Source organism: Harpia harpyja, chromosome 3 (genome assembly GCF_026419915.1).
Source record: "Harpia harpyja isolate bHarHar1 chromosome 3, bHarHar1 primary haplotype, whole genome shotgun sequence".
Lineage (NCBI taxonomy): Eukaryota > Metazoa > Chordata > Aves > Accipitriformes > Accipitridae > Harpia > Harpia harpyja.
Window position 1 is genome coordinate 76,082,767 of NC_068942.1, and position 27,062 is coordinate 76,109,828.

General features: G+C 46.4%; 1 protein-coding gene across 3 annotated transcripts in view; it reads right to left on the minus strand.

Annotated features, from left to right (window-relative positions):
* The window catches only part of PRKCH (protein kinase C eta), a 120,397-nt gene that overhangs the window by 19,372 nt on the left and 73,963 nt on the right, over positions 1-27,062 (minus strand). For all 3 annotated transcript variants that reach the window (XM_052783456.1, XM_052783457.1, XM_052783458.1), the window contains exons 11-12: positions 2,119-2,257; positions 984-1,172 (exon numbers count right to left, since the gene is read on the minus strand). In XM_052783456.1, coding sequence (XP_052639416.1) covers positions 984-1,172; positions 2,119-2,257 — 328 coding nt within the window. The remainder of the gene's footprint in view (positions 1-983; positions 1,173-2,118; positions 2,258-27,062) is intronic.

Genomic DNA, 27,062 nt, shown 5'->3' on the forward strand with positions numbered 1-27,062 from the left:
GTTCTGCACAAGTTACTATAAATTACTGTCTTATCCAACTATTTCTTCGATCCTCTATTACCACACCATTTAGTAGTATCCAGTCTTAAATGCACCTTTGTTCATAGTGCTTTTGCAAGGAAAGGGAATACTCTGATCTTTCTACCTCCAAGGGGTGATTAGAGATATTAAGTGATTTGATCAGGGGCAGGAAGAAATCAGCAGCAGAACAGCCAAGTTAGGTCTCCTGATTTTTAGGTTAACACCCTCATCATTTAATCACCTTTTGATTCACTACAGTAAAGCCAGGCAGTTCCAGTGCACTAGGCACTGTTTGTACACACACAGCCTGAAATCTTAAAAAGCTTCATCCCCATGTCACAGGCAAAGATGTGAGGCACGTGGGTAAGAGCGCTTGGGAAAATTCAGGAATACAGGGTAGAACAAGGACTAAGTGTAGCCAGCAACAGCTCTACTCAAACTGTTTGCTGTACGGCCCCGTTTTTTTTCTCCCAAACACACAAAAATCAAAAACCTGTCTTTGTATGCAGATAGACAAGCAGTCCCTGGGGGATGGCTGGTGTTACCAACAGTCAGAAAGAAGGATTATCATGAAGACTTCACTCCTTCACCGCTCCAGTCGCATGGAAATCATATGGTCACTACTGATTAAGTACTGTGTATACCTGCTGCTTCTATTCTGGAAGATGACCATATGTTGTAAATCATTAAGTCGGCACAGGGGAATGCCCGGACACACAGACATGCACACACTTTGCTTGCCAAGTTGGCTGCTGAAACGTATAAAGGACATAACTATGCAAACACACCTAAGTGTGGCAGGATTATTTTTTTTTGTTTACCCTTCAATCCAAGATAAGAAAAGGGTCAGGGTCAGGGTAACCGCAATTTCTGAGTGCCCACACCCCAGCCCTGTTTTCTTTTGCTAGATTAGGCTGAAGAAAGCCAGGACAGAGAGCATGCAAACAGCCAAAGGAACTCACTGCTTTGAGGATTGCCACTGCATCCTGCTGGAGCCACGTTGGGTAGACGACTTCATCATTCAGAATGGCCTCGAAGAGGTCGTCCTCATTCTCCGCCTCGAAGGGTGCGTGGCCGCACAGCATCTCATACAGCAGCACACCCATGGCCCACCAGTCTACATCAGGGCCATACAGCATCTCCTGCAGGATCTGAAGAAGGGATGGGAAGGAAATATCAACCCTGAAGGTTCTTAAACTGAGCAGGGCAGGAAAAAGCATTTGGAAACATTAATGCAGAAGCTCTCGCTATGTCCTAACAGCACTCTCTGCTAGGCTGGCTGTACGTCCAGGAACCTATAGGTGATCTCAAGCTGGGAACCCCAGGTACATCAGATGCATTAAACAAGGGCTGAACTAGCTTGGCTGCTCACAGGGTCACCTGGGAAACAAGCCCTTAGAAATGATGCTAGGGCTTAGCAGGAGGAGAAGGGGCATTTCAGCAAAACTGGCTGAATCTCAGAAGCGGCAGAACAGCCATGTGTGAGGATTGACATCACCTCTTCCTTGCCCCTGGGAAGGAAATGCTTACCCGGCTCCAACGGCAAGGCTTTCAGCTGGAGAGGGGAAGGAGCACGAGTGTGTGAGAAAGGCACAAACACCAACCACAGACAAAAATTCAATTGTGTTGAAGAAGGATCTGAAACCCTGTCAGAACATCTGGCAGCATCTGGAGGGCAGCTGTTCCTTAAAGAGGTGTTTATTAATTTTGTAGTGAGATTGGGGAATGACAGGGAATGGGAGGACGTAGAAGAAGGAACTGGGAAACAAGAATTCAACCTCTTTTCAAATCAAACTGGGCCAGTATCTGTATGTGCCTCCCTCAAGATTTTTGCAGCTGTGCCTCCATTTCTCACCTCACATTTCCTAAAGAAAAATATAGGCTTATCTTGGTGCCTACAGCAGCCTGAACGTTTACTCATGCTTTGTTTGCACAAGGGACTGATAATACAAGCGTAAATCTCGGAGGAAACCTCGCACCGGGCAGTCAAATAAGGCGTAGCTAAAGACACCAGAGAGTACACTTGCTGTTCCAAAGCTAACCTACGCTTTTGATATTGTAACCGAGTTTTCCTGGCCAAAGAAAGGTTTCCTATACCTCTGGAGCGATGTAGTCTGGTGTACCACAGAAGGTGGCTGTGGTAATGCCGTCGTGAATGCCCTCTTTGCACATTCCAAAGTCTGCCAGCTTGCAGTGACCCTCATAGTCCAGCAGCACGTTGTCCAGCTTCAAGTCCCTGCAACGAGAATCATTCACCCAGTCGCTACATGCTTGGAGTAGCCCAAGCACAAATGGAGGCAGCGTCCTAGGCCTCAGAAGCTCAACCGGTAAACTGGACAAGCCTCATCATCATAAAAAAATAAACAGAAGTCATGCAGGAGGGGTTTTCTTTTGCTTCATCTCTTACAAAAGGGAGGGAGGAACATACATCGTTCTGCCGAACTGCATTTAATATGGGCAGGTGCTATACGAGTTCGCCCACATGGCTTTCCAAACACACCACAAGCCTGCCTGGCAGAGCTCCTGCTCTTTTAGCTCGGGACTCACTGGAGCAGAGGTTGCCAGAGCTGTCAAATTGCGTAACGATGTTATGATGCAGCAAAACGCACCGCATGAGATATGCTCTGATTCAGCAAAGTGCCGCGCTGGGAGCACACAGCTGAAGCCGGGTAGGCATGCAAGATCTCTTCAGAGGGGCAGCAGATCCCCTCTTCTCCTGAGGTGTCGGGGGTTAAGTCCCAGACTTCCCTGTATCGGGGCAAGCCTGACTGATAAACCCCACCTGGAGTGTTATCCAAGCTGAGAAGAAAAGAAACTCCCTGCTGACACCATGCCACACGGGCAGGGGGAATCTTCAGCCAGCATGGGATGCCTCCATCATAAGGCAAAGTCTTAAAGTCCTCCCAGATGTATCGATTCCAGCACTAATGTAAGAAGTGAATGTCCCCCATAGTGCTCAGTGGGGTGGGGACCTCCTTGTCACTGACACAAGAGACCTGCAGCCAACCAAGCTGCAGAAAGGCACATTTTCCAATACATCACCTCTAACAGTCTGGGAGCTACTCATCAAAAGCAGAGCTGCCAAAATGACAGAGCCCTAACAAAGCTTATCAGCTTGCCTGACCTTGAGATAGCCTGAGGAAACAGCCTGCAGTCAGAAGCACCGTCAGGAACATGACCAGAAAGCACAGGGTCATCTGCAGACTTAGGCAATGCCTTCCTAAAAATACATACCAGCTCGTAGCACCTCTGCTTTTCAGCTGCCAGACAAGCTCTAGGCATGGTCACAGATGGAGGAAAGGAGCTATGATGGGAGCTCTGTGCAGTACAAATAGGTCACAGTTCTTTTTTGAACCGTCTCAGGCATTGGCCCAAGAGTTGCACTGAGCCTTCACAGCAGCTCTGAGGCAGGGAAGTGTTGCTATGGCCATTTTACTGAAATGGAGGACATCTTATATGCCTAGACAAAGCCACTTTCAAAGTAATTCAGATGCCCAGATAAGGATCAAATAACTAAGTACATCTGAGAGTCTCAGGGCCCCTTTATGAAATACATGCTGGATTTTGATCTATGTTGCCCTCTGGTTGGACATCTATTTCCCTGGGAAGGGGGAGCAGTGGGGAAGGTGGTAGCACAGGTGGTGGCATCTCCTTATCAATATGAAAACCTATGGGTGAGCTGAAATCTAAGTCCAGCTTGATCCTGTTCAACCTCCATCTATGATCTTAAAGTGAAAATCAGGTGGTCGATTGCTCTGTTGTGCATTGGTATTTCTACAGCCCTCACCACCACCGGAAGCCTCTCTGGAGCTCGAGACAGCTCTCCCTCAACTTCACTGTTGCAGTGGAAAGATCAATGATGCATTGTGCTAGACAATCAGAGCCACATCCTGTCCTAAAGAGATAAGAAAAAGTATTATTAGCCTCTTTTGAACACATGGGAAGGCGACGGGTAGAGGTTAAGAAATTTGCCCGTGTCCCCCAGAGCCAAGACTGAACACCAGCTTCCTGAATTCCAGCTCCAGATCTTAATCGCAAGATCATACATCCTCTCTCTTCAACTTTAACACACCATGGCAACACAAGCCAGCAAAAAGCCCTCTGCAATGATGTTGCCCTTCCCAGCAGGCCCACCAGCTATCTGGTGGCCAGTGAAATTTTGATGCCAAAGACAGTCCCTATGCCTGTCTTATGCCACAGTGTTTGCTCTGGGTGGGATGCCCAGCAGAAGACACTTATTTTTCCCCTTCCGAGAATCAAAAATGGCTGCTAAGGCATGTGGGCAAAGGCTTGTCCTGGAAACGCTTTAGGCGAGCACAGTGAGAGGTATTGTATGTGCTCACCCATGACAGTACGCCTTCAGCAGCAGTTTACAGCCAAAGCTCCTGTTGCTCTTCCCTGTGGTTCCTGGCAGAGCAGGGAAGCCCTCCAAGCATGAAGGCAGGCCTTGTTTCCAGGAATCTGCAATGATGTGGTTGAAACGCGCAGTTTATTCTTGGCTCAGTTTTAAATGCAGCAAACACCTTTTTGGTCCTGGGCAGGCCTGACTGTTGGGGGGCTGCCCCTAAAGGTGCGACTGGAAGAGGAATTTTGGTGAACCTGCTTGGAGATCCCCCTTCCAAACCTCCCCTCACTCCCCAAAACATCCGCCACGTCCTGGCATGCTTTGGGAATACCTCGAATCCCACCTTCCTTATATCTGAGCCACCAGAAACGGAGTCACGTACATTGACGGAGTGAGCAGGCTACAGTCCCTCATGGAGAGCCTGAGGAGCTGAGGCAAGACACAGCTACGAGGCAGGGCCAGCCCTGCAGACCAGATCACCAGCCACTCTTCCACTTCTCAGCCTCTGCCCCACAGGAGACCAGATGACCAGCCACTCTTCCACTTCTCAGCCTCTGCCCCACAGGACATGCTGCGGAAGGCCCGGAATCCCTGCTAGCTGTATAACGCACCATGCTCATTATACCACCAAGATGGCAGAGGCTTCTGCAGGTGCAAGAGCACCCCACGCTTGCTGTGTCCTCCCAGAGAGTCTCTATATATGTAATTGCCATTAAATTTAAACTGTCTGCCTCTTGCTGAGCGAGTACAGTTTTAACCACACGAGGCAAACCTCCAGCCCTTTGGCTTCTCTACATTGCACGTTAAACCCATTAAGAGCGCCTGTTGTCTCCTCCTGCAGTTGGGATTCCGGCTCCTTCTGATTTCTTTCCAGCAACGTGAAATCCAAAACTTGCATTTTCTATTTTCACAGAACCTGTAACGTGACATTAAATCTGCTCTTGCTTGCTCGGGCACTCTGGCTACACGTAGATCATTTTAGAAGAGGACCTCCCGTGACCAAAGAAGACTTCTCAATGCTCTTTTCTTGGCAAGGCCACAGAAGATGGCCCCACACATCCCTCTTGGAGCAGGTCTCACGGGCCGGCACAGTGGCAGGCTCAGCCATGTGGCTCCTCTGCCGCCTGCTCCCTCCGGCTGCCCCGTAAGGTAATTCTCTGGGAAAGTCGTGGTTCGGTCTCATGTTTGAGCATTTGTCTCAAGTGATCCCACCAGTCGTAAGCTCTGTACTCGCTGCTCAACATTGACAGGTCTCCCCACGTGTCGTACCCTGTGAACCAGCACAGCCACATGAGAGGAAAAACACTGACAGGTTTCTGAGATTTACAAGGAGCTCTTCATTTTCGCAGCAAGGATTCCGGGAAGCTGATGAAACTGGAAGTCATCCAGCTCAGAAAGCCCAAATCTACCTCATTTCCTTAATACTTGCATTTTCCATTCAATATTTTTAGCAGTTCGATGAAGCAATAACGGTGGAAAGGTTTTCTGAGGGCTGCGTTTCTAAGGTCCGGCTGAGGTTCTACCTTTCACTGGCAAACTTCCACTGGAAAACAGGCTTCATCCCGACTCAGAAAGGCAGCCTTTGTCCTCGCAAGCAGCTACGGCACAACGGCTTAACGGCCTCGGTTTAGTCTACACCCAGAAGAAATGACAAAATGAACTGCTTCAGCGTCACTCGCTGGAAGAGGTGTTCTGTACACATCTGCCGCTTGAGTTTAACATTCATAAAAAAAACAAAATTACAACTGCAGATGATCCAGTCCTTTTCTGAAGCATCTGTCAAATACGATTTCCTTGCAACAGGGAGTTTTGCCAGTGAATAGGTGTTATACACATACCTGCCATTTGCTCTACTCCAATCATCTCACTTGTAATGTAGAATCTATATTTGAAAGGCTGAAGTTTTGGGGTTGTTTTTTTCCTCTTTTGGTTTTACCACCCTGTGTTGTAAGGGCTGTACATGTAGTAAGGATCTTCACAGGAGTAGGGATGGCAGAAACCGGCTTCCTGCCTTGGTTCTGCCTCGGTTCAAGGTTCTCCCAGGTTTGGTAATTCCAAAGGTCCAGTTTAAAGCTCATAAAAGCCTGGCTTTCCCATCTCAATGCAAAGCATTTAGTCATGAAAGATGTAGGTACAGAGCAGTGTAGCCACAAATGTAGGTGCGACTAATCTAAAACTCCAGCCAAATGTTTAAAAAAAAAATAAACACACAATTAAAAATAAAATCCCCAAGCCTGGAATTAGCTGAATTGTAGAATTTCTGAAAGGGAAAAATTTTGCTTTTTCAAGTCCTCAGCATGCAAGGCCATTTAGACACTCCTTGGAAACACCTTTGGGTGAGCAAATGTGCATTCAAACCCACTTTGCAAGCAGGGAGTAGATTTTGATTTTTCTCCACCTCTGCTGCTGAAGTCATTTTACTTCATAGAAATACCGAAATCTCCATCACGATGGAGAAAATGTGTTTCTATTGCCTGCTCTGGTGGCCAAAGCAATACACGTTTTCCACTCCTGCTCCAGTGAAATTGTACTTATTTTTTGCAAAATGAGGCAACTTCAACAGAGGAGAATGAAAGACGTACAACCTGCTGAATTAGCACAGTCGGGAAGATACTTATCAAAGAGGTAGGATTTTTCAAGTTGGAGGCATTGCTCCCAATACAGTGGACAACAGATTTAAGCCAGTATTTTGATTAAATATGGAGGAGAACAGATGGAGGTCTCAGTTTTATGTAAAGCCCTAAATACTCATGTGAAGCTATTATAATTTCCCATTTTCCTTTGCATTCATTAATAACACCCAAACCAAAATATTTTATTTTACTTGAAACCAACACTCTCTTGAGTTGCAAAAAAATACCGTTGCTTTAAAAAAGCCCTAACAATTATTTTGGGCCCACAAAACCTGAAACAATTTTCTATCTTTCTTTATACATCAAATTTTGGAGACTCAGTTACCAAACTCAAAGCAAATAATTATTTTCACAATTCCATTCCCAGCAGCTTTGGACTAGGGACCTCCACATTTTGTTCCCAAGATATCACACCACTTTGGGAATTAAGGCTATTTCCAATCCTGTGTTCCTTGGGTTGTAGAGAACTGGCTTAAAAATTCCTTCACAGAAAATGGTTCCCATCTCCCACATTTTTCTAATAACAACCAAACATTATTTATTTTTATGGTCAAGTAAGTTTTTATAACCAGAAACTCATATACTCACAGCATCAAGGAAGAGTTATGCAAATTTTCTAAGCAGTGGTAAGGCTGAGTGTCAGCAGGCAGCAGTAAATACAGGCTAAAGAAGACACCTGCAATATATTCTACCAGAGCTAAGACATAAAACCCCAGGCTGAGCTGCTGATATTTGCTTAGTTGCTACCACATCTTTAGGGTAGGGGGAAATACTGAAATCACAAATGAAAAAAACAAGTTACTGGCCTTTGGAAAAGGGAGCCACAAAGCAGAGATCAGAAAAAGATCAAGCTGTACCGAGCTGGAGAAAAACAGTTTGAAATCCTGAGTTTTTCTGCCAAATAAAAGGATGAACTCCCTTCCAGCCTCAGAGGCTTCCTCTAATTCAACTCCTGTCATACTTTGAAGGGGAAAATCAGCATAGCTGGAGCAAGCCCACTGTGCTTACAGAGGGCACCCTCTTGGGCGCAGAACCAACCGAAGAACCAGAGGTAAGACTCAGCGCTGTTACACGGCACGTAACCAGCGTGTAGCCATTTACATATACCACCACTTGGGGCTGACACGCTGAGATGGAAAGCATTGCTTTACACACCCATAGCTTCACAGCACAATCCCTAAAATCCTATGGGATTTAGTCTGTGCACTCCATCCTTCCCAGTACTGCACGAAGTAACGTCAAAATACAGCGCGATGACTGCAAAACATAACTTCAACTCCTTGTTTTCTTGAAAAACTTTCTCTTGGGTAAAGAAAACGTTCCTTCTAGTTTCCAATCAACTTCTGAGGTGCAAACCTGTTCAGAGAGCAGCATGCACTCAGACAGCCGGACTACAGCAGGCGTACTGCAACTTGCAGTGCAATGTAATGGGACAGAAATGAAAGGAAGATCTCTCCAGGCATTTGTAATTCAAAATTACCAGAAAGTAGGAATGAAACATTGCAAGGTGCCCTTCTGCACTGCCCTAACAACCAGAAGTTGTTTTCAAAATCTGACCACGCTTAAGTGTTTAAGATCTGTAAATACAGCCACAACGGCTCCAAACTGAACTGCATTTCTGAGAAACAAAGCAAAAGCAGAAACATGACATAATGATTCAAGAATCCAACTCAGACCCAGGATAAGTGATATGAGCGAGTGAAACTCCACTGCAAATTAACACTCATTGCTAGCCCATATAACAGCAGACAGCCGCCTGCTCTTGCCAGCTGCTTTGTGCAGCCGTGGGAGGCAGAGGAGGCTCATGAGGAAGGTCAATCCCTCAGGCATCTCAGTACCTGAGCAGTTCTCCAGCCAGGAGCCCAGCACTATTCCTGGGGATTTTATGGCCTCATCCCACCACAGCACATCCTACAGACTCCGCAGAGAGCTGCAGAGGGGGAACGTGGCAGGATATAACAGATCTTCATGGCTTTTCTCTGCTTCACCTAACCCACCCACAATGGCATGCAGAGCACAAACCTTTTGAAATGCTCTGTGCCCATGCGTTAGGATAAAGGCACGATGGATTACGGCCATGCAGCCTCCAAAGCAGGCTCCACCTCTCCGGCAACCACCAGGATGGTAGAGAGTGATGCAATATGCACTCACGTCTGGGGTCAGATACAAAGCCAGAACGCGTGGCTGAACTTCTCTGAAAACTCATGCTGGAGCACATGGCCAAGGACCACTCTGGAGGGCAAGGCGGGTGTTTGAATTTGTGCAAGGCAGAGGGAGATCCTCATACCCGCCTGCATCTGTACTCTTCAGTACGTCCAAAGGTACTCTGGATCAGTCTTGTGCACTCACAGGGATAAGTCTGATTAAGCTTTAAAATACCTTCTTGCTCTGTTGCTTGGGCTTCAGACTGAACTCTGACTGGCAAGCACTTGTATCCAGAAGCACTCTGTTATTACATTTTAATCTTAAAGTCAAGCAGCCCTTCAAGCATAAGGACAAGTTTCTGCAAGCCACCTGCCCGGGTTAAGGCAGCACCATGGGTTTCTTGGTGGAGATGGGCTGGAACCCAGTGCTGCCGGCTCCCCATCTGCCTGACTCCTTCCTGCTGGCAGGGTCTCTCTGGAAGCCGGTTCCCGACCACATCAGAGCACCGGTCCCCTCCCGGCACTCCCCAGGCTGCCGCTCCAGAGACGAAGCAGTGCCCAAGGCGTTGACTTCTGCTACGGCAAAGAAGCTGGCATTACTCAGGATCCGAGACCTCTCTGATGGTTTGAAGTGCCAGCAGTCCCACCTCCCCTCCCTCTGGGCACTTCAGAAAAGCGTCTGTGGAAGTTAACACAATTACTGACGTGATTTCATGGCTATCGAGATGAACGGGCATGATTCATCCTCCAGTTAAATTAGAGTGGTAGGCTAAAGTATACAGGCATATGCTAAAAAAACCCCTGGCATACCACAACAGATAATCACAAAGCTTCTGCCTCGTTAGTGGGTCTGAACCCGAGTGGTACAGATCCAGTGGGACCCCACAAGTGCCCTCAGACCCTTCAGGGTCAGGCACACCTATAAGCTTCCCCTTTATTATATGCACGGCAGCTGTAAGAGAGCTAATGATAGTTTCCAAAGGCAGCTTTACAAGGGCAAAAAGACACTCTTGTGAAATGGGGCAGCCGAGAGCTGGAGCCATTACTGCTGAAACACAGACGCGCTGGAGATTGCTACATTGGAGTAATCCCAAAGATGGCGCAATCCATATATATTTATATGTCCACACTTGTGCGCGTATTTTTTATTTATATATATGTATATATAATATATATATTATTTGCTACACTTTTATGTGGGACTCTAGTCAGGAAAGAGGAGTTACACTTGAGGTATTTCCCTGAATCCCAGAGCAAACGCCCTCCCATTTACTGCGGGAAGGGGAGAGGTGGACAGAAAAAGGCTTCGTGTCCAGCTCTTGGTATGCACGCCACGCGCTCCCTCTCCGGATGAGCCGCCAGCCTAGTCCTGTGATAGACTCCTCGGTCCCACTGGGCAGCAACACTGGAATTTGCTGGCCCTGAAACATCACTTGCTGAGTTGCTCCCAACAGAGCTCCTATTTTACCCTTGCCAGAAATAGAGGGGAAGAGAAAAAAAAACCCAAACCACAATGCTTCTTTCTGTGAGTCCCCTTGCCTGAAGTCTTCAGAGGAGGCATACAACACTCGAGCCCCAAATGCACAAACAAGAATCAGGTGTGGACTTATGGCTGACAGTGCCAAAAGAGGTTAAAAAGCATAAGCCTGTTATGTCACCTTGACAAAAATAGACCAATGTTGATTCGAAGCTTGATACAGAAATTAAAATGAAATCAGGCTTGTGCTCGCAGTACAACGTGGTCTCAATGCTTCAAGATGAAGTGAAAGAGTTATCCAGGATTAATGATGACCAACTGCCCACAGCCCGCTGTAGAGCTGCTTGAAGGCCCTGTCCCATCTCCAAGCTGTCCTGGTAGGATCAGGGTTGGACTGTGTTGCTGAAAAGGCTCCTCTTTCCACCAGCACAGAGTGACATGTCCCCATTTCACCGCCACTAAACCTGCCCCGGGGGAATTAGACAGTAGCTAACACCAAAGCAACTCTTCTGCGCTCTCACTGCTAATCTCACAGCTGCCGTGAAATCCACCCTCCCCACACTCGGAGTCTTGGGAGGAATGTTTCACTCCAGGAAATATCAAAAAAAAAAAAAAAAAAAAAGTGGCCCCATCCATCACAATCATGTGTGCAGACTGCCTCTGGCAACAGCTTGGGCAGCAAACCAACCTGTGCTAGTATTGGTAACGCCAGCCGGGCTTTGTGGGGAAGACACTCCTGCATTGAACCTGTATGTCTAGTCAGGCAGAGTTCTCCATATTCATCTGATATGGATAAGATTCACTTTACTCTGAGACTGATCCTGAATCCAGAGAAATCAGTGGGAAAAAGTCCTGTCAGGTTCAGCTGATTTTGGATTAGGCTCTTAGGAAAAAAAAATTACTTAACCTTATTAAAGCTCTGAATTACAGATCCAGATTTACAAAGCTAAGGCTATAGGCACTGATCTCTCTTCTAGAATGGAATGAACAAAGCTGAAGGCAGAAGTGCTGTATTTTTAGATGGGATTTTTAAAAGCACTTTGCTTTGGCCTCTAGATTTCCACTGCCAAATTTACTACTAACTTCTGGTGGAACAACACTGGGCCAGCACGGATGCTTCTGAAAATCTCACCACCTGCACTGAATTTTTACGCACACGACAAAACAGTAGTCTCTGTGCTAGTGACCCATTGTGGCCACAAAGCACACAAGCATCCCAGAACTGCACAGGAGGGGGTACTGCCTAGCCCCTCTTGGAGCAAAGTTTAAATATATTCCCTAGGAGATGCTGTCTTGGGAGTTGCTTCTTAAAAAAACCTGAGACCATCACTGATATCATTGATTCTCTTTTTCCTAAGACTCCAGCGAACCCGCAGGCAAACAAAGTGCTTTCCTGACTGCTCCGATCTCCCTGCTTTTCGCCACAACAATCACTTAAATAGCAGCAGTGAAATCAGGTGGAAGAGGTATTTGTAGGAGCCTAGCAAATGGGTCATTATCCCAAGATTTAGTTTCTCATTTCATGTGGATTACTGTTGCTATTCACTCATTACAGGTGATTCACTCAGGACTGCGTGAAGCCCAAGTACCCTGGATAAGCAGGGCAGAGCCAGGTGAAATTCCTGGCTGGGCATGCTGAGCCCTCTGCAATCCCACTCCCACTTCTGGGGACTCCTCCCAAGCTGCCTGCATGCAGGAACCAGCAACCTTGAGCTTTGTGCCAGGCCAACAGGGACAGACTAGATCCCATATGTGTCACCCCCAAATGCCATACGGGCAGCAAACAGACCCCAAACTGCCCATGAACAATGGTGGCTGGTATTGTCCCCATGTCACATCAGGTACTTAACCCACGAGTCTCGTTGGTCAGGGCCCCTCTCTAGCTGTTACAGGGAGACACGTGCTTTCCCAAGGTAGTTCAGCCCCTCTAAAATTTGACTCACCAGCTGGCAAGGCTAAGTTCCCAAATTAGGTGCCCTAGCTGGTTGCCCAATTGCAAGCAAAGCAGAAGTAACTTAGAGCAGGAGTCAATCAATGCTCAGCTGACATGGCTACCACACACAAAAAGCTGCCAACTCCCTTGTTCCTATAATATATGAAACAAATGAATCAGAAAATGAAAATAAGCACTGTCTCAACTGACCCTATCTAGAAAAAGGATAGAAATGGGACCTGAATGCGGAAAGGCTGTCTTTACACTGCTTACCTCTTGAGTTTTTAGCACAGAGATCTGTCAAGTCCCTTGCATAAGAGTCATTGCAACCCAGCTGGCATCTCCCCAGTGCAGTAGGGTGCTTTGGCCCCTGCAACATGCGACCATGGAGGAGGATACCCAGTGGTACTCTGTGTCTGTGTCTCTGGGAATATGCCTCCTGGCATGAATTGGCTTTCTGTGGCACCACACTAAAAGATTGCTTTCCAGACCAAATATTACAGTCCTTCCCCTGATAAACAAGCCAGTCCCTCCACGGGCACCTACAGTCACATCCTTACAACCTGAAGAATCTGCATCCCTTTCTTTTCATCACCCAATACACACAGTATCAACTCCAGGGGGGGAACTGGGAAGTTTGTGCAAGGGAAGCACAAAGGGCATTTTCAGGACAGGAATGGGAATAACGACTAACACTAGCAGGCAGCAAGCTCCAGTTAAGATGGAAATTAGGGGGTGTTACCCACGAGTAACATGTGCCTTTCAGTTTGGTTGATTCAGAGTCAATTCACGGTGTGACTCTGTGTGTTCACTCTTCTTTCCAGGACCAGGATGCCTTGCTTACTGGAAGGTACCTCAGCCTTTTGCAGGCCAACACCACAGACTACAGGACTCTTGGATTTTACTATTTTAACTGGGGAAGATCTGAAGCTGTCAGGTCCCTCTCGCCTACACAGGCCTTGACTATATGCTTGAATGTCTTGATCATAAATCCCTTTCTGCAGGAAGAAGACACCACAAATCCTCACTGAAACTTATTCCTAATTTAGGTAGACAAGAAACAACAGGCAAACCAGACAGAAATCTTTGCTGAGAGGTGGGATGGCACCGCACCAGATCAAAACTCAGGATTAAAGATTTTGTATCTAAACCTCCCATGTTTACACAGGCCAGAATTGCACAACAATACACATTTTCTATCACAATACAAAAATTAGCCAACTTGAAGGCAAGATGTTTTTCAAAAAACTCCTTGTCTGTGCTTGCTAAAGGTACACCCAGGTGACACCTAAAGTGCAGTGGTTTTTAGCTCGTGTCCTCATCAAAATTTAGCACACTCCACCTACAAGGCTTTATTTTTATTTTGTGGCAGGAAAGCAGTTCTTAATGTTATTGACAATTCCAGTGGGTTCAGTCATCAAGTACTTCAAACTCATCTACACAGTCGAGTGCCGCTACTCTCAGTCTGGACTGCTGTTTTCAGATACTCTCCCCATGAATAAATAATTGATTGAGGACTAATGGAAGACCATAGAGGCTCAGGGAAAACAGAATGACTCTTCACTGCCCAGAGCAAAAGGAACAAAAAGTGAATTATTTTAATTTTAACATGCTGAAATGCATCACCCACAAAAGATACATTAAAGCTAATGAATTCCTGGAACTGTTCTAGATAGGCTATACAGACAAGGAGCAATAGATGACTCGTGTCCTCTCTGCACTTTGGGGACACCATACACATGTGCTTTACCTGTCCCCCACTTCCATTCTCAAGTAGACTTCACAGTGCCTTACTTTACAAATGGTTTGCAAACGTGGGATGGTGGTGCAGGTGCTGCAGCGTACTTCGTGGTAGACTAACAGGAAAGCAACCACACCATGACATAGCAGCCACTTTCACATCAAGATTACGTCCACGCGTGTTGGGAATCAACTTTTAAACACAGGGTTACTTTCACTTCCCACCTCACATTGTCCCTGTGGTGACTTGGGAAGCACCACAGTGACACCAATGCAAACCCATCTTGTTTCCTCTCCAGCCAATTCCTTAATTTTGTACTACTGGTTTTGCATCTCTGCGTCTCCATTGCACATTCCCGCGTCTCCACAGCCACCCCTACCTGGAACTCAACCCCTGGGCATTTGGTTTGCTGCCCCCAGACCAAGCGCTTGCTGTCACTCCTGGCACTGCCGGCAACCTTCAACATGGCTGGAATGACTCAAACCAGAAAACGCCCAACAAGACGACAACCCTTATCAACAGGCTTTCATTCCCCCACGGCAACCAAAGCATGCTCCCAGAGCAGCTCTGCCCAGACACGGAGCGGGTGCAGCTGACACCCAGCATGATGTTTGGATGCAGCAGGCTCTGCCCCAGAGCTAATCCAAGCTTCAGGGATCAGGCAGAAACGCTTTCCACTGCGCATCCCCAGTCGAGCCTGTACGGCAGATTTCTTTGCCAAGTGCTTCTCCACCCGAGCTTTCTATCTCAAGGCAAAGTGCTCCACAGCCCAATGGCTCTGGTGCCCACACGGCACCTTCATACCACAGACGTCAGAGCTCCGGCACTGGTGACGCATTACTCAAACACCTGGTGACTTGCTGTTAAACCCAGCAGCCGAGCAAGCAGAGCTCCCCTTTGTTGTCGGTTGCCCTGGGCAGCTGGAGCTTTTTCTGGCACCTGACTAGCAACGCTGTGGCTTTTACCTCATGTGTAGAAATGAGACAGAACATGGATTCAGGCTTAGCTTCTTGCTACATCTTTAAAGGAAAGTGTTTGGGGTTAGCACTGGCCAGCCACTAAGGTGCCATCAGGGCTGCTTTTTAGAAGCTAAAGACAGCAAGGTCCCTCTTTCTGGTGATTTAAGCCTTCTCTTCCAGCAGCATAGCCACATCGCTTTCCTACCTGAACCTGTCCTTCCATGCCCTGTCCGATCTGTGCTTTTCGGGGCAGCGAGGGTGCTGCGTGCCGCGTAGGCATGGTGCCCTGCAGGGAGGTGCAGTGATGGAGGGGGAATCCAGTGCTCCCCCATATGTTACAACCACCTCAGCAGCAAGAGGAAGGCCCTGTGCGTGGCACAGCTGCAGGCTTCACCCGCGGCAGAGGACAGCACTTCACGTTACTCGTGTCCCAAGCAGTTATAGGAATCGAGAGATTTCCTGGGTCGCTCTGGCCAAGCTGTGTCATGGCTCCCTGTGGTGCTACCACAGGACTTCAGCTGGCCCCTGTCCTCCCTATCACACCCCGCTTTTTGCCAAACTCCAATGCATTTGCTCGCGTCACGCAGTCCTTAGCTCCGCAGCACTGTCCCCTTACACAGGCTGAGCCGTTCCTAGGATCAAGTACCAGTCAGATGAGCAAGACTGGAAAAATCTTCCCTCCCCCTCCATGCGAATCCTATATTGTCCTGTTGTTGGTATAAACCACAGATTGCTTCATGACTTTCTGGCACCCACAATCTACATCATCAGCCAATGAGTGGGATGGGTCATATACGCATGAGAGCGCCTGGGCGAAACCACAGAAGGGTTAACCCTGCAGCGGGCTGAGAGAAAATGCAACCAGCACAGAGGGCTCTCAGAGGAGCCAGAGGCTATGACTCACTGGGAGGGGCTGCACAAAAACAGGGCTTTCAGGGAGGCCCACAGGAATTTCTTTAGGGAGATTCTTCCCCAAGAGACAGGCAAGGGAAGGCGCCTCACCTTTCCCATCTCGGAGAGGATCCGGTGACTGCCCTACCAGGAGGGGAATCGCTATTGTCCGGCCAATTGTTTCCAGTCTGGCTAAAAACGGGATGACAGGAGACTAATTGCTTCACTGGAGAAAAAAAACAAAACAGTCTGGAGTGACCGAATTATTTTGTAGACTGTTGTTGTTTGGGTTTGTTTCCATCCTGGCTTAACGAGCATTAATGACTTCAGTTGCAGGAGGAAGGGGGAGGGAAGCCATTAGGGTGAGAACGGGATCCACACAGACATCTCTCACCCAGCGCACACTTCTGCCCCAGACAACCTCTACAGCTGTGCTGGCAACAGCACCTTGCGTCCCTCCATCCATCCTTCCCTCCTCCGGCCCTTCAGAATGAGGAAGGTGGCTGAGAGCAAAGGGAAACGGTAAGTTTTCCTTTTTAATCTGTCTGACTGGAAGTGCCAGCCTTCCGCAGCTCAAATACTTTCGCATGTTAGCTATGCTTGGCAGCATCTCCAGAAAAAACTGTTGTCCCTTCCGAGTGGTAGGGCAAAAAAGGGAAAATGTCCCAAAAGAGCGGATGCTCCAGGAGAAAGCAGTAGAGCCCAAAGCCTGTAAAATAAAGTTTGTTTGTTTTGTTTGCAGAAGCCACACTGAATCTTCTGACACTACTTCTGGTGTCCGGAGAGACAGAATGAAACCTAAAGCCAAGACACGTAATTAACATTGAAATTCTTCCTTACGTAACAGTGCCTGGGACGCAGCCACTCATTTGGCCAATACTGTGAACGGCCCTGCCAACACAGGCCAAGGAAAAGCCTGTGAGCAAGCGAGCGATGCCTGTGTTATACCCAGCAGCTACAGGCATCCTTACATACCCAGTGTGGGCTTCAGGGAATTAGGCAGCAGGAGCCTAATGGGAATTATGTGCTCACATCTATAAGCCAACTCTACTGAAGGACAGCCATCTTCTAACTGGACGCATCCCGCAGGGAACAGAACGGCTTGAACCACCCCAAGTCACAGCAAGGTCTCAAAGAAGACACAAGCAGAGCAAAGACTTGGAAATATTAGGAGCTTCCCTGGAGAAGAGGTGGAGAATTTCAGCACGAGTCTGGTTGTAAGAAAGTGAAGACAAAGTAGGGAAGGCTCTCAGTCAGTCAAACAATGACTTCAGTTAGCCGGTCCTAGACATGACAGAACATGGAGATACCTGACACTCCATGCCATGCTTAACTCATGCAGAGGTAACAGCTAGGCCTCCAGAAGCTCTCATCTGACATCCCCTCCCCTTTACACGTCCCCAGTCTAATGTCAGATTACCGGTTCATGGCAATAGTCGGAATTTGCCGTCTTACTTCCTTGCCAGTGGGGATCCGGAGATGCCACCAGCTGATGCTGGGAAGCAGCATCCAACAGCTTTGGCAGGAACTTCTCCTGGCTGCCCTATGGCTTGGGGAAAGCCGTCAGTCCTGAAGGACCCCAAAGGCAGCTGGGACTGGAGATGATGAGATGCAGTAAATAGGGCAGGCTGCAAGACAGTTTTCCATTAATTTTATCACACAAAATACCTGTCTTTCCCCTGGGGCTATCCCTGTCAGGGTAATCACCAATTTGAGTAAGCAGGGCAATTTAGCTAGATCAAAAGAGTGTAGGGGGACGTGCAACACAGAGAATCTCCACTCATGAATCAGACTTCAGCCCACTCGAGCCGCAGACGTCGTGTGGCTTTAGAGGTTTGAAAGCCAGTTATATTTTGCTCTGACTCCTTTCCAAAACATCATGATTTCCAACAAGAAGCACAAGGTAGTATTGCCTTTCTGAAGGCAGGCAGGAAAGTATGTTTCGAGTGGCTCAGTCACAGATAAAAGCTATCTATTTAACAGATACGGTGCAATAAAAGCTTATTTGGGCATTTTCTCTTTGTGTAGAGGTAGGGAAAAAATCCTGAGTTCAGGTACGAGTTACACTAGTCCCATCTCAAACCTACCACCAGCAGATTGGCTGTCATCAATCTGCCATCACAATTTTGCAATTAACTGTGCAGTTCAAAGCCTGAGTTGGACCAGCTGAAGCTTCGCTGTCTTGCTGCATCTCAAGCAGCACAAAGAAGATGGAGAGCTGTAACCCTCCCGCGGGGGTTGGCCCTGGCCCTGGCCCCAGAGAGACCCCAGCGGGAGCAGCACTGGCATGGCCAGCTCTTGCTCCATTCTCCGGGCAGTGCCATGCTCCGACCTTCGCTGTCGGTGGGCTGTCTCTTTGGGAGCTTGGCCAGCTGGCACGAGTCAGAGCAGCTCCTTGGCTTTCTCATTTATCAAGGCTGGGCAGAGAAGCAAGAAGCAGGAGCCAGCTGCCAGGATCTTTGCTCCCTTCTGTGCTCAACAGTGGCTGAAGGTAGAAATTCTGGCTGCAAAGCTGCTGTTTGGACACCAGGTTTTGAACTAGTGATATGAGAAGTACTGAAATGGGGAGCTCCAGCTAGGAAGGATGGTTATAAAAGAAGAGGGAAAATTTAAGAGAAAGTGCATGCAATGGCAAAGGCTACATTAAGTTGATAAGATTGTGTCAAAATCCCCAAAACATAGATAAGTATACAATCCCTCAACTTACAGTCAAGAGATACTGACAAACAGAAATACAAAGCACACTAATTCAGCTTTTAGGCACAAGTCAACAAGGACACGGGACCTTGCTATATTTTCATACTCAGGTAAATGTCAAAAGGAACGTAACCAGATCCAGAGAAGGGAGGAGAAAACCCAAAGCCCGCATGCCAAATGTCACACACCAGCTCAGACTCTAGCACGGGTGCCACAGAGCCTGCATGCTGAAACGTGCTGCAGCCTCACTACAACAGCACACACAGGCTTATTTGAAAGCCCAGGAAGAGTTTGAAGGGATCACTCCCTACTGCCCCTTCTACCACACAGGTTTGCACATGGAATAATTTCCCCCTGCTACCTTGCACAACTAACCCTGTTTTTCCCAGTTCCAACACCCACCCTGTCCCGGGTCCCCTGCTCCAGCCGCCTTCCTTTTCCACCACAATAAACAAAGAAGCCATGACCCACTTTGGCAAGGCACCCTGACACTGCTGCCTTCCCAGAAATGGCATAATCAGAAATGGTTCAGATGCAAACATTCACGTCCTTATTGGATGGACTTTGCCACAGCAGTACACCTGGATCGGAGATTTAGCTAGTAAATAACCTCTCCTAGCTGGAAGTAATTTTCCTGATTCAGGAGCACTTCTCTACTACGCTGCCAAGAGATTTGTGAAAGCGGCTCTAGATGTTAATAATAAATCGTGCTTGTGAAACTTTAATTGATTCAGAAGAAATCAGCTCAGAGCATGGAGGATCGCTGTGGTTTTGAATAGATCATACCTTGTACATGGTTGAGACTTGAAGGCTCGCTCCCGTTTCCATTGTTGTCAGCTGGAATACTGCCACCTGCTTTAGTGGAATAATAATCGGGTAATACAATTCCGAGACTAAATTGTGCCTTTAAGGCACAGCCTCATAAAAGGGGAGGTTCTTGGTCCTACTAACAGCAAAGGTGTTATGACTCAGAGGCCAAATGATGAGTAATGCTTTCCCCTTGCTCCATGGGAATAGGTTTAGCAATATGCATCCTGGGCCGCCACAGCAGCTAACTACAAGCCCCAGCACCAGCGCGGCTGCCACACAGAGGGCAGAAGCAAAGCTGTGCCCGCCATTCTGGCCAGGGTACTGCTGGCAGAGATGGAGTTTTCTCCCACAGAAGTTTTGAATTGTAAACCAGACAACTATCACTGCAGTGTTGCTATGTAATAGTCAAAATTTTCTACTGTGTTACTATTTTTAGTTTATTTCTGTATCATTACAGGTAGCTGATGATTCTGAACTAGAATCTAGAGACAAGGTCTTAAAACGGTGCATCATTGATATGAAAAGTTGCTGGGTGACTTTACAAAATTCCTCTGTTTGCATAAAACCAGAGTACCTACATGCTCACTGGCATAAAGAACAAAATCTAAACATTGCGATTATTGACCAAGGAAACATCAGGCTGATCTTGCTACAGCTAAAAGAATAAGTCAAATTCTCCCTGGATAGCTATGGCAGTTGCTGCAGGCCAAGTATGTCAACACTGATTTTCTCATTGTCTCCCTTACATATATAGGAGCTTCACCCACTGCAACACGTCATGTTGCAAGAAATCTTCCATTTCGGCAAGTCAGAGGGAGCAGATGCAACAGCATTTTGTTGGCATAATCTTTGTTTTAAAAAATTGTACAAAACATTTATTAAGGTTGACAGAGACCTTTTCCTCAGCTATATATATCAGCCTCCCTAATGCTAACTCAGGGGTCATATTCTCTGACATTAATATTGAAAGCTTCCTTGAGTTGAGGTGGGTACAAAGATCAATAAAATGGTTGGATTAATGCTGGGCAATTCTGGAGGTCTCAGAGCAAAAGTTTTCAAAAATAGGTCCTTAAAATCATAGGCCTGAATGCCCTTCATGTCAGGGAACACATTAAAAGTCAGATGAGCAGTTCTGGCTAAAAAGGTAGCAATAATATTTAGGGGAGGTTTTTAAAAATAAATTTTACATAACAACTAAAAATTTATTTAAATTTTTATTTTTTCTCCTTCTCATGACCTTCATGCCTTTGAAAAAAAATGAAGAGGGCAGGAAAGGCAGGAAAATGGTCTTTTTGTATAAAAGTTTCTTAGTTCCAGAAGTTCTAACCGAAATATTTCCAGGTGCCCTGGGACTTAAAGACTGAGCCTAATTCTGGGCTCCTTTCTTCAAGAACTTGTCTGTAATCGTTACATGTAGCTATTTCTCAAATTGCATCTGCATGCTTTTTAATTGTGAAATGCCTTCATAAGGATGTATTAGTCATGAAAATAATGACAGAACACAAGTCACATTTAATCACTTATCCCCTCCACAGATGAGAAGTATTGCTTATTTTTATTGCACCAGTACCAGAATTCCCAACTAACACTGAACTCTCATTTCAAACATGCGGTAAGTGAGAGTCCATGCCTGCAAGAGTGTAGTATACAAGTTATTACATGCAAATGTAACAACTACACCAAAAGAGAAGAAGAGTGAAAGTACGAGAGACTTGCACTTAGGTAAAGGTTATCCAGCCTTGGGGCAGGTGGATGAACTACACAAACTCTTGAGGCCCCTTCAAGCTCTGGTTTTTAATGATTTATACAAACTCATTATGTGCAGGGTTTGCAGGTTTCAAATCAATCCCTTTAAATAACTATAAAGGAAAAGTAGACACTAGCAGAGCCAATAACTTCTGTAGGCTATTCAGTAGTCCTTAGTCATGTGGAAAGTTGCATTAAAGTTCACAGACTATATACAGTGGAGTCAATGGGGCACAGAGATCTGATATGTGGATCTCAAAACAGGACTGCTCTTCGTAAGCATAACTGTAAATCAGGACTAAACTGTCCTGCACAGTGACTGATTAAACATGACATGGAAACGTGAGAGGCTGGGGTTTTTTTTCTCAGCACTTTCCATTTGATCAAGTGCAGAGAAACAACACTTTAAACACTGCATGCCAGAGGCTGTAAAAGAGCCCAGCTTACAAGCATGCAACAACCACATTTGAGTGGAAAACAATGTGGAAGATGCACTGTCTAGAAGCACAAATCAGTCTACACGAGCTGTTGACTGTCAGATAAGATAGCCACAGACGTTACTACACTCCTGACCCTAAGAGACATTCCTTTATATTTTCTAAAGCTGAATGAAACATTTCCAGAGACTACAGCATGAAAATTTCTCTTCTACACTAAGCAGTTGTTGTAGGGACAGGGCTGTTAGTATGCTATTCTGTGCCAATTTGCAGCTTTTAGCTGATTTGCTTCACTCGTTCACCGTAAAATCAGCTTATATTTCATTCTTTCCACTGTTCTCATAGCATAGCACACCCTTCATTTTTTTCTACTTACATATACCTACTCTTGCCTTCAGGGCTCCAATCCAGGAAAGCACCAAGTCTACGAGCTCTCCTGAATCGAGGTCGCGAAGCAGTAGGGACCAGATCCCACAGCTGAGGTTCTGGTGCTCCACAGAGTGGAGACTCACACCCGTTCTGGCACTGGCTGAGCCGTTTCCCACCCTTTCCTCTTGGATGCAAACAACATGCCGGCATGTAGCCAAATCAAGGTGGGGAAGGAGGAGGCATCAGATACAGCCAAGACTACCTACAGATGCACCTACTGTAGCACATTCAAGCAAAAACTTTCAGAAAAGCTTAAAAACACCTCATTAAACAAAAGATTTATCATTATTTGCTAAGAATACAAAGCTGTGCGTGGCACCTAAGTAAACCAATGGTAATCCCTGGGTAGTCCCCAAGCCAGCCAGTTTGCCTTGCAGGGAACTGCTGGTATCAGTCACAGATCCAGTTCAACTGCTAATTTACCTCCCTGGGGGAAGCCCCTTGACTTCACGGGAAAACAAGATCTGGCTCCAGATGTGAAAAAGGACATGAGATGAGAATAAACAAAATCACCAGTTGCCTCCCCTCCACCCCCCAAAAAAACCAACAGAGAGAAAATATGAGGGATCCCATGTCTACAATGTCTTGACCCATGGAAAAAGCAAACAGCACACTAATAAGAGTTGCTCTGTTAACAGTGTCTGTATGTAATTAGGAAAGGCATTCAGCTTCTGTTTTCAGCATGTAATTTTTAATTGATTTTGCTGAAAGAAACTTTAGTGTTGTTTCAGTTAGTAAGAGTCTTTCCAGCAAAACTGGTCTCCGTAAAAGGCTTATGTAAACCTTCCTTCCAGTGTCACAGGCTTATTGTTTGAACTGGCAGGGAATTAACCTGTTGCAAATAAGTCATTCCCTATAAAAGCCAACACTCATGAGACACACAGCTGCAAGCCTGACGGGTCTCCTACACTAACGAAAGGTGATGACTTCAGAGACCTAGCCAGTATCCAGCAATCTTTCCAGATCCCAGAGGAGACGGAGCTTTTCCCTGTCATAAAGAGTACCACACACATGAAGGTGAAGCTTCCAGGTAACACACAGAAAAGTAAACACTTCCTGTTAATGAGCCTATCTTATTTTCCCCAAGAGCTAGTGTTCAGCCCCAAGGCAAGACCATGTTCTCATTTGGATAATTGTATAATTATCTTTTGCCTTCCAAAGGGACCACACATCCTATTAAACACAATCAAGTCACGGGACCTACTTAATGGTGGCTGGTGCCACATCAGAGCATGGGGACTCTGTGCACACCATCCCACATTCAGAGGTGTGATGGAGCACAAGCAGACCCCGAGCATCTCTAGAAGGGCCAGCTGCATTAGGAGTAGCAATACAGCTTATTCCACAGCCTTTGTATCTAACTAGCACAAGCCCTCAGGATAAAAACAAGGTTCTTCAGCCAGCCAACAACCAGTCCTTCTCCCAAGATCTCTAGCCCACCCTTTTAGCTCTCCTGGCTCTTGGTCAGCTACATTACCTACATGCTACACTACCTATACCCTAAACGATGTATCTGCGACCGTGCCGTGCCAAGCGGTGAGCTGGGGCACATAGGAGTCTCTACTATCCAACTCTATACCTAGGGCTGGCAAAACCAGCATTAAAGTGCAGGGTGCAAAGGCAACGCTGCCTCTGCTTCCAGATATAGTTCGGGTATGTCACCATGTACTGCATGCTGCATCACCTCTGCAGGTAGTGGAGACACGTTCTGAAAAGAGACTGTCTCAGCCCACGAATCCTACCAATAAGACACATTTGCAGAGGGAGAGAAAGAAGGTTTGTCATAAAAATCAAGACCATGCCACTAGGTTGGGTTGATTGCTCTATGTTGCCTGTAAGAAGGCCATTATCTTTCTGAAATCAAAAAAGTCTGCAGGGCAAACCCTTAAGCCCCCTGCTCCAAAAAACCCCAAACCAACAAACCACAACAACCAAGTTTAAGAAAACATTTGCATTTGCCCTTGGTATGCAGGTATGATGCCTCTATTGAGGGACACCGTGTAGGTGACCTTGGCAAGTGGACTCATCCACTAGCAAAGCTGTACATCAACCTATGCAAAGGTTTGAATTTGAGGGCAGCAGGACAGACAGTACTGCTACATGGAAGGAAAAGTCCTGCTTTTAAAAGAAATCCTTATAATAATTTACTACCTCTTTGCTTTTTAGAAGACTATGAGTGGACTAGCTTACTTGCATCAAGCCAGCCACTGTGAAATCTAATACTGTTCAGATGTGCATGCTGTTTTGTTTTGTTTCCGGCATGCACAGAAGCCAAAATATGCTTGCCCTACCCTGGGAACTGCTGAACTGGAAAGTGGAAGTCGGGAAGAGCTGCCTCAAGAAAAATAGCACATACCATCTTTAGATAAAAATCACAAACCAACCTACCTACCTGCAACAGGACCCGGCATACTATTTTCCTTTAGAAGTAAGCTTAAAGAAGGCAGCAGTGCAAGAATACTGGCCTGTGAGCAAAGATTTTATCTACAATAGCCTTGATTATCACCTAACCTTCTCCTGGCAACATCCAGCATAAGCTGATCCCAAATATGTCCTTGTCCTACTCCTCTGTGGTTAAGGGTGCACTATATACTATGATTTGACATGTTGAAAAGCTTGCTTTCATGGCTGGATGCATTCTAGTCCTATCCCCTGTATGATGGGATAAGGAACCACACTGTACTTGTTGACATTTTTTTTCAGGAAGCAACTATAAATAGACACTGCTGAGTTGACAGCTAAGCTTCAGCTTAGGGCAAGACAAAGATGTTTCCCTGATAAGGCCAGAAAGCCATTGCTCCTTTGCAGTGATGCAAATGAAAAAAAAAAAAAACCAAAACAAACCCCAAACCCCAAACAAAACTGTGAAACTAAAAGCTCTCTTTTAAAAAAAACCAAATACACACATGTACGTTTATGGGGCTTCTATTCTGGCTGGGGCTTAGCAACAAAAAGCGGTTTCCTCTGTGTGAGGAGCAAACTCACTGAAAATTTCAGTTGCATCATAAAACCCATCCTATAAAAGCACCGATCCAGCAGTAAGCCTGGTTTTAATGTTAAAAAGTCACATGTAACCAAAATACACCATCTGCCTCAGGAACCCCATTCTCACGGACTCACAGCAGCAATTGCAGAAATACTGCACTATGGCTATTTCAAATTGCGTATGCCTGGCCAGAAAAGGAATCAACAAACACCTGATTTTAGCTGTTACCAGCATTGTCACCCCAGGCCAAAGTGACATAATTCAGCTACTTCTTAAAGAACTTTCAGTGCTGGCTCTCAAGCCTCTCTGGCATTTCAAAGAAGAGAAGACCCAGCTTTTGGCAGCACTTGTGGCAAAAGCAACTTGACTTACCGGGAGAACGCTCACTGTGTTGGTAAATGCAGACTCTCTCCTGAACTGCTTAATCTTGAAGGGGGCAAGGAAAAATACAGTATTATTATGTTTAAGTTTAGCCCAGAAGACAAACAAATGACCCAGGGTATTCTAGGCCAGCAACTCTCTTATTCCATTGACCCTGGGAATCCAGAAAGAAGAGGTACATTGAACAGCCTGTGGCAAAACACTTTCTGGTCAAGTTTTTCCTGGTGTCTCTCCCCCCTGCTCCCAGCTTCCTAAGCAAGCACTCACATTCTGATCATAAACTCTCCAAATTCTCTTACACAACTGCAGTGATTCCCTTCTGAGTATCTGCTTCCATCCTGCAGACTACCTCCTGGAGCCCGGTGTTCGTGACCTGACAGAAGCAACCTCGGCTCAGTACAGCCACAGCCAGCAGCTCTCTCCTCTTACATCTTCCAGAACAGAGTCACCCCGACTAATTTTAAAAAAACAAGTCACCCCCCTGCAAATCTGCCTTGTGCAGCTGAAGCTACCTGACTCCGCAGCTCAACCAGTTTCTCAACAAGATCAAAGCCCATGCAGTTGTTCAAGGAGCTTTTCAATTACTCCTCCAGTTTCTATCATGAATTACAGCAGCACTTGAAGAGTGCCAAAACCCAGAGAGATCGATTACTCCTGCCCTGTGACAGGCAGCAGGCTGGGGAGGACAGGACAAACTGCGAGCACAGTGGCATTACATTATGCACAGACACAGTTTTGCTGCTGAATGATTGACAATAACTACTGGATGTCACTATTTTAAGGATAATGTCATTTGCGTAATTATCTGGCGGGGTCTCTCTTCAGCGGCTGGCATTATTCACAAGGGAAGAATTAGACTGAAATCCAGCTGTAGTGTAAGTAGATTTGCTATTCTGTGCAGACAATCACTGTGCTTTAGAAGCTCAATACATATGGTATATATCACTACTAATTTTCATGCTCTCAGGACCTGCAGAATACTAAAATGACACTCCTTCTCTATTTCACTGTGCCACATATATCATATGATTTCATACTTAAAAATAATTTAATAGTCTCTGTCCTCACCTGACCATCTGTTTCTTACTGAAGCTCAAGCTAGGAAGAGAAAGAGAAGTTGCTTTTACTTGATTTATCCTGTCATCTCACCATCAGATAGGCAAGTGTCCCCTGCACAGCCCCCGGCCCTTTGGCCACTTTAGCCCTCAGCTATTCTCGTTTTAGTGTGTTCAGACCTGGGTTTATCTGATACGGGAGGACACACTACTAAGCACAGGACTGCATCGCCTGGGTTAAACTACGCAAAGCCCCAAACCAAAAGACATTTGGCCCAACCCACAGTCTGAAATGGTACTAACAGAGCCTGACTGGGATTGGAACTGGTCCCATCCTGGACCCAGCTGTGGGTCCCAGCTGTACAAACGTAACCAAG